This window comes from Drosophila gunungcola, chromosome 3R, assembly GCF_025200985.1.
Source record: "Drosophila gunungcola strain Sukarami chromosome 3R, Dgunungcola_SK_2, whole genome shotgun sequence".
NCBI lineage: Eukaryota > Metazoa > Arthropoda > Insecta > Diptera > Drosophilidae > Drosophila > Drosophila gunungcola.
The window spans coordinates 3,565,318-3,572,618 of record NC_069139.1 but is presented as its reverse complement, the minus strand read 5'-3'; the positions used below and the strand labels follow the sequence as shown (position 1 = coordinate 3,572,618).

The following is a 7,301-nucleotide window of genomic DNA, read 5'->3' as shown; positions in this document are numbered from 1 at the left end:
CATTTCCTTTTTTTAATAAAATACATAACAATTAAAAAGGACAAACTAAACGTCTTTAAGAACACAAGTGTTTTTAACATTCATTGAACATTAATTTTACCTTAACTTTATTTCTTTTCACAAAACTTTGATAAATGACAACTAATCAAAGCCTAAGGCAACAGATAGGAAACCCACTGATAAGACATAAGCTGTTGTAACAATCTAATTCCCAGCAACCATTCCCTGAGGAATGCAAAATTGTGAGGATTCAGTGATGAGTATGATGGGGATTTTATAGCCCGAAATTTTCAACTACAAACGCACAGAATTCACGCAAAAGTTTGATCCCAGGGTAGGCCAATAAAAGAAAAAGGCTCCGGCCAGATGGGAATGTGTTGTGTGTTCTGTCTGGAGGCCAGATAAGCCGTACTCTCTCCATAAAAGCCCATTACATAGCAAACAAGAATAAGGAAGACAACCAATAGCAACACTAAGAACTCAAACCTTACACAGAAGATAACATTAAAACATGCTCAATTTTCAACTTGCCATATCATACATTATGTTTTACAGTATTTAAGCCAACTTATATTTCAAAGGTTTATTTTATTTAGCATTTTTTTATTGCTAATTTAATATAACTGATTAAATTAAGTCGTATAAGTAGAACTCTTAGTGTGATAGTTATGGGTTTGACACTATGATATCAACTTCCAGCGCATTTGGTAATATCCAATCGATTGCAAAAGCCATGACATGCGTATAAACATTGGCGTCATAATTATTTTGGCTAAAAATTCCTTTTTGAAAAAAAATTCCATCTGTAATTGTTGTGCTGGGGCTACCAATGAGCCCAATAGGTGATTCGTCGGTTGTAGGGCTAAAGCACCAATAGGGAATGGGGCACGACCATTTTCTTCCAGACTCTCGACTTTTTGGCTGGCTTTCCCGAAAAGTAGATTGATCCCATATTTTTTGCGCATTTACCTCAATGCATATCGGTTGTATATGAGGCTTATATACAACATCCTCTTGTAATCTAAGCAGACCTATATTATTCTGATGATTTATTGGGGAATAGGACCTGTGTATAATGGTCCTCCTTACTTTTATATCTTCATATGGGTAATTGTGATTGCTATTCTTTTTATATCCATCGAACTCTCCCAAGCGAACGATTCTGTTAAAGTAAGATTATAATATTGTTATTATAACGAGATGATGTGCTACCATGACTTACAGTTTGCCTTGGTTGGCTATGCAGCTAGCAGCCGTCAGCACAAATCCTAAAAAACAAACGCACTTTATTTAACAGAATGAACAATAATTTCTAGTTTGAGAACTAACGTTCGTTTATAAGGCTGCCAGCGCAAAAGAATTCGGAATTTGTTTCAGTTCGAATTTTAGTTAGCCAAGGAGAGGAGAACAAGATTTTTCGAGCCAGGCCGCAATTATGCTCCACGGTAACAAATGATCCATATGATATCCCAAGTATCAGCAGAACGAAAATAGCTACGTTCCGTGCGGTGGTCATCATTTCAAACGAAGAGACGCTGTTCAACTAATTTCAACTCATATACATTATAAAAGAGCGAACCTTATCAGAGATTAATATTAAAAGTGAATCACCATCAAAACAAAAACTGAGAAGCGATTCAGATTTGTTTCGTGAGCTTAAGAATCTCCCTTATTGGCATCGGCCTGTCTTAAAAAGCTTGAATAACTGTTGCAGATAAGACTATCAGCTTTATAAGGTCACACAAAATTCGGATGGACAATGTAGGTATTACCCATTATAATTATTTTGTTGAACCAAAATATATTAGATTTGGAATTTTCAAAGCTGACAGTTTTTAAACATTCAAGACAAACAACACCGAAAATATGAGTATATTTTCTGATCTGTCCAAAGATCAAATAAAAATGTGTGCGACGAGCCAAAAAGAAATACCAAATAAATATTAAAAATTTTAATTTTTGTTTATTTTTTCTTTGAAAAATTAATCTATTGAAATATATGTGCACTAACAATCGTTTATCTAACCTAAAGTCTCTTGTTTTCCTTAATATATAAAATTAAATATTGACAGTGCTTTAGATGAGATCAGACTAACAAAATTATTTGTGCCAAATAATCAATGACTCTCTTAATATTTTAAAAATGCTCTTACGAAAGTCTAGATTAATAAAAAACACCCTTATCTTTTGTATTGTGTATTCGACGAGCTCTGAGCATTATCAGAACTGTTAAGCTTATTTTAATACAAAAATTTAATTGAAAGTCAGCTAGAAATTAGTGCGACTGAGTCTTTCGATTTGGAATGATGCTATCCGCAGGATGGATAGCTTTATGCACCTTGCTGCTGTTCAAAAATGGGTTAGCTATATTTTTGGAACAGAATTGTGGCAAAGTTTTCGCCAACCAAACATCAGGAAGTCGCGAACCTTGGCTGGCTACAATTCTAACTAAAACGGAACGTAAATTCATCTGCAGTGGCACGCTTATAAACAGACGTAAATATTTGAAATAAAGTTTAATTATTATAACTTATTAACGATATACTTCTTCTCAGATTACGTACTGACAACTGCGACTTGCTTAGAAAATCAACTAGAACTGTAAGTCATTCTTATATGGAAAATCTTTCAAAAAATAAACATTAAACACTTCATTTCTTTAAACAGCATCGTGTGCCTGGGAAAGTGCGACGCAAATGTTGATAGAGATACCGAAGTCACGACTCGCATCACTCACATATCATATTCGGCCAACAGCCATGTGAACGATATAGGTTTAATCTACTTGTTCCCGGACGTTGAGTACAAGTCACATATAAAACCGATATGCATTCTGTTAGATCCCGAACAGATTTGGCCTAAATCAAACTTCGATAGCACTTTATGGTCTGGCATTGAATACAAGACAAGTTTTGTAAACTCTACCTGTTCTGGCCCACCATGCAAAGCTATTGGTAAGCCGTTAAGCCTACCAAATGATGATGGACTCTTCGTTCTTCAAGGAATCTTAAGTTTTCGAGACCACAGAACTAATGCTTACGTTTATACCAAAGTTTTCGCCTTTAGCGAGTGGTTGGTAGCAAATGTTCTAGATGTTGACATACTTTTAAGATAACCGGCAGAAAATGAAACCATTAAAATTGATCGCTAATTCAGTAAAAGCGTTTGTAATCTTGTTTTGCCTTGTCTGTGCCCTAAAACAAATCAATAGTTTAACTTCAGGATACAGTTGAGATGTATTTTCTATAGTGGGGTAGGAGTAATTTTACAAAGAGAGTGAAAATCGAAATATAATTATTATACATTTATTTGTTACACACACATTTTCTCAACACTGCAAATAAGAATGGTCATATTTGTTTTTATATAAAAAGTTTGTTAATTAGAAAATTTATTGGTATTTAAAAGATACATTCCTTGCTTCATTTAATAATTAAATCTGTCTTGGAGATTTCCATTCCTTCGTTCGGAATTCGGCGATATTGCTTCAACTTCTAACACTTGTGCTACAATCCAATCGGCATAGGCGAAAACATTGGTATAAACATCAGCATATGTTTCACGATCTCTATAGCTCAGAACTCCGTGTTGTGTATAGCGCAGTAAGGGCCCAGTAGCGATTGTTTTGTTCCAGGGACTCCCAATGAGAATAGAGGTCAAGTATTCCTCTTTTTTTTCGTCAGCACAAGAACTACCAAAAAATACACCTATTCCGCACCAAAAGCCTTTTTTGTACTTCTCGTTTGGTATTTCAAAGGTGAGCGAATCAGTTTTGAATTCGGAATTTTCCGCTATGCATATTGGTTTTATATGGCGTTTATATTGCACCGACGATGCCAATTTAAGCACACCTATATTATGCCTTTTTGTGTCTGCCGAATATGACTTGTGAATGAAGGCCTTTTTTACGTAGTACTCCTCATAGGTTTTGTCAGATGTGCCATCATCTTCAAAATTGCTTTTTGATCCCTCGAACTTGCCCAACCGAACGATGCTGTTGAAAAACCAGACAGATGTACATTTTTCTTATTATCGTAAAGTATTTTTTTTGTCATAACTTACAGTTGGTTTTGGTTAGCTATGCAACTCGCGGCTGTCAAGACATATTCTAAAAACATTTGCATACTTAAGAAGTCCCAAGGTATAAATTCTTTATAAATACATACGTTCGTTAATAAGGGTGCCAGCGCAGATTACTTTAGATTTCGTTCGAATTTGAGCCAGCCAAGGAGTGGTAAGAGGTCCCTTAAACCCGACATAGGGATTAAAAATGCCACATTGCTCCTCTAGAAATTGAGCCGATCCCTGGTTAATCAGCAAAAGTGTGCACAAAGCTAGCCATAGCGCAGCACTCATCTTTCCAAGCGAATAATCACTAAAGAACTGATATGAAAGTCGCGCGCTGAGTTTGAGTTCCATCTTTTGTAGGCAACTAAGGTTATCAGTCCCTTTATTTACGCGTTTAGCATGGCAGTTTAAGAATCAGAATCAGCTTAAAGGCAAAGCCAACGCCCCCATTTCGGACCCACAATGAATTATCACTTTAATTTCAATTTCAGTCTGGGGCCAGCATATGTGTCGTCCGCTTTATACCTCCCACCCTCCCTCTCTCTCTCCTTGTTTTTCTCAGTCCGTCTCTGTTTCTCCGGCGAACCACCTGCCAGAGAGCATTGGCCATAATTCTAAAGTCAGAGACGTATCATAAATTCGAAACTTTTCTGCCAAACGGCAGTGGAAGAAACAACAACAAGGGTTCGAGATGAGCGACATAAGATGAATCCATGGGAACCATTGACGGTCAATGACGAAAGCATCAAATGCAAAAACCGATTGCCATCATATTGAAAATATTGAGTTCAACACTGGAGAAGGTTGAGAGCTATGGTCAATGACAAATCCCAAATGCTCTGTTTGAATTTATGGTTTAAAAACAGCAAGTTTAAAAAGAAGATTATTGTTATAAAATTGTAAATGGTGTCATATATGCCTAAAATGCAAATAAGGAGAAAATTCAAATTCCCATAAATTCAGTTATAATTTGTTATCAATTTTTCAGACTGTCGTTTTAAAGAAGTGAATACATATAAAAATAATCTTTAGCTTCACAGAGGTTAACATAATACAAGCGCAAATTTCTGAAAACGATAAGAGATAAGAAGAACTGTCAAACCAATCACCACGTACTAACATTTTGAGAAATGTATCACTGAATTTAACACAACCTATTAAATATAAATTATTTGAAGAATTATGAGTACAATAATTTAAAATCTTGATTTTCTAATTGTCCATGATGATTTCTCAGGAAGAAGGACCTTCGATTCAAAAGGGTATGCCAGTAGCGCGATTGTCAGCAAAAGAATAACAACGACAGGCAAAGCAACTGCAAATTACACTTGAATGGAACACAAAGAGCAGTTTGGAAAATGGGAAAATCGGGGGCGGAAAACGACAAGAGCAAAAGGTAAACGACAAGAATACGATTGGAAAACGATTTTCATTTCTGCAGCTAATATGAGCGACAAATCTAACTGAAGTGGGGCAAAGTGGGCGTGGCTATTACACACACACTCACAAAGACACACTCCCAAACACACCAAGCAAAGGGACAATTTCGAAATCAATATTTATGACTGCCCCAGCAGATTTATTGCAACTGGTGAAGAGGGTTTTGAATTTTGCCTCGTTCTAGTTGAATTCTTTTCTCTACTTTTATGTGTTACTTTTTTCCTCATTGCTTCTTCTGTTGCTTTTTGCCGAGCTCACAAAATAATAATATGCCGTGTTTGATTTTCGTATGCAAGCCCATATCTATTTATTGTCTCTGTGTATTTGTGCATTGCTTCGTTTATGACACTGCAGCATTTGATGATTTATGCATTTTAAACAAAATGTCAGCAAATGGACGTATATAAAGGAGCTGCAATTCTTTTCATTCGTATATTTTTCGTTCGTTCTCCAGCAAAATGATCAAAGAAATTCCAGTTTCCGAAGCATTTTGATGCTATACTACTGCAGTTGCAACTACATTCAATTAACACACATACACGCACTACGCCTTCAGCGACCCCTTCTGCTGAAGCATCAGTGCACAGAAAGAAATTAACTTTCACTTCATTAAATAATTATAATACTTCTAAACGATCTTTTCTTTCAGTTTTAAAACAAATCAGTTGTTGGGGAAAAAATTATTACAACTAGCTTTGATGAACTAATCCCAAAAGAGTGAAAAATCTTAATTTGGTAGAATTATTACATTACACATTTTTTTTAGAACCTTTATTCCAGATCCTAAACATCAATGTTTGCGTAAAATAAAAAATATATATTTATTCACCAAATATCAACATTTTCTATTGTGTAGTTGTTTAATTCCATTTGTTGGTCTCGGGTTTTGTTGTTGCTGCCAGCCAAGCACAAGTTCAATTGAATTATGAATTTCAAATCTCAATTCTACTACTTCGGCTGCAACGGCAACAATAACAAATGCATAAGCAAACAGTAATTGCTACCTAGCCAAAGTGAGGGAAAGGCCTCAAAGCGCTTTTGTTTGTACACTCCATCGTCCGTTTGGTTTGGTTTTTGGTTTAGTTAGTTTGGTTCTGGCCCAACAGACGTTGAAACGTAAAACTACCCACCCACCGTTCGGGCAGCCTAATGTCCATCAAGGTTTTAAGCTGTTTGTCAGCCACAAACACACTGACGGCCAGACAAACACACGGACACAGGGATTTTGGCTCATAAAAAGGCCTAAACATTGCATCAATTCATCAAAGGGGAAGATGGCAACGTAACAGACTTCACTCCGACATCTGTCATCGGCAGAAGGCAGAGGGATGTTGCATGTGGACTGAAGCTAGGGATTGGAACTGGGCAAGGGGCCCTGATCAACATAGCCGATTTCAATTAGGACCTGCATTCGGATTTTAGCCTGTCCTCGAATGGTTTCTGTCTGCTTTTCAGGGTGGCCCACCCTATGGAATGAAATACATGCGGTGTTTGTCCAGATATCTCCATTTTTTAATTTTGTTTTATAAATGGTCATCACAATTATAAATACAAATAAATTAAATTTATTTTTACAGAAAATTTGATTGTTCAATAAAAATGTCAGTTCCAAGCATCAATATTTTTATTTATTAATGTTTTTAGAAAGGCATTATCAATTGTTTTCTTTTTAATATGATGACTACATTTCTTTTCTAAAGGGTTCTTATTGGCCTTAAATTGATAAAAAGTAACTTTTACAATTTACAATTCACCAAAAAAGGTCCACCCTATTCAACACTTCATGTTGCTTT

General features: G+C 35.9%; 3 protein-coding genes across 3 annotated transcripts; 1 reads left to right on the top strand and 2 right to left on the bottom strand.

Annotated features, from left to right (window-relative positions):
- Positions 1–568: 568 nt before the first annotated feature.
- On the bottom strand, positions 569–1,619 carry LOC128266166 (coagulation factor X-like). Its single transcript, XM_053002489.1, has 3 exons — positions 1,330–1,619; positions 1,223–1,268; positions 569–1,162 (listed from the first exon to the last, which is right to left on the bottom strand). Exons 1-3 carry the CDS (start codon positions 1,517–1,519, stop codon positions 667–669), a joined length of 732 nt encoding a protein of 243 aa, XP_052858449.1. The 5' UTR covers positions 1,520–1,619; the 3' UTR covers positions 569–666.
- Positions 1,620–2,264: 645 nt separating this feature from the next.
- On the top strand, positions 2,265–3,151 carry LOC128266164 (CLIP domain-containing serine protease B9-like). The gene is made up of 3 exons (XM_053002488.1): positions 2,265–2,496; positions 2,556–2,601; positions 2,668–3,151. The coding sequence occupies exons 1-3, from the start codon at positions 2,304–2,306 to the stop codon at positions 3,113–3,115; spliced, it is 687 nt and encodes a 228-aa protein (XP_052858448.1). The 5' UTR covers positions 2,265–2,303; the 3' UTR covers positions 3,116–3,151.
- A 137-nt stretch (positions 3,152–3,288) lies between these two features.
- Positions 3,289–4,393, bottom strand: LOC128266163 (phenoloxidase-activating enzyme 1). Its single transcript, XM_053002487.1, has 3 exons — positions 4,167–4,393; positions 4,063–4,108; positions 3,289–3,994 (listed from the first exon to the last, which is right to left on the bottom strand). Exons 1-3 carry the CDS (start codon positions 4,354–4,356, stop codon positions 3,427–3,429), a joined length of 804 nt encoding a protein of 267 aa, XP_052858447.1. The 5' UTR covers positions 4,357–4,393; the 3' UTR covers positions 3,289–3,426.
- Between the last annotated feature and the right edge of the window lie 2,908 nt (positions 4,394–7,301).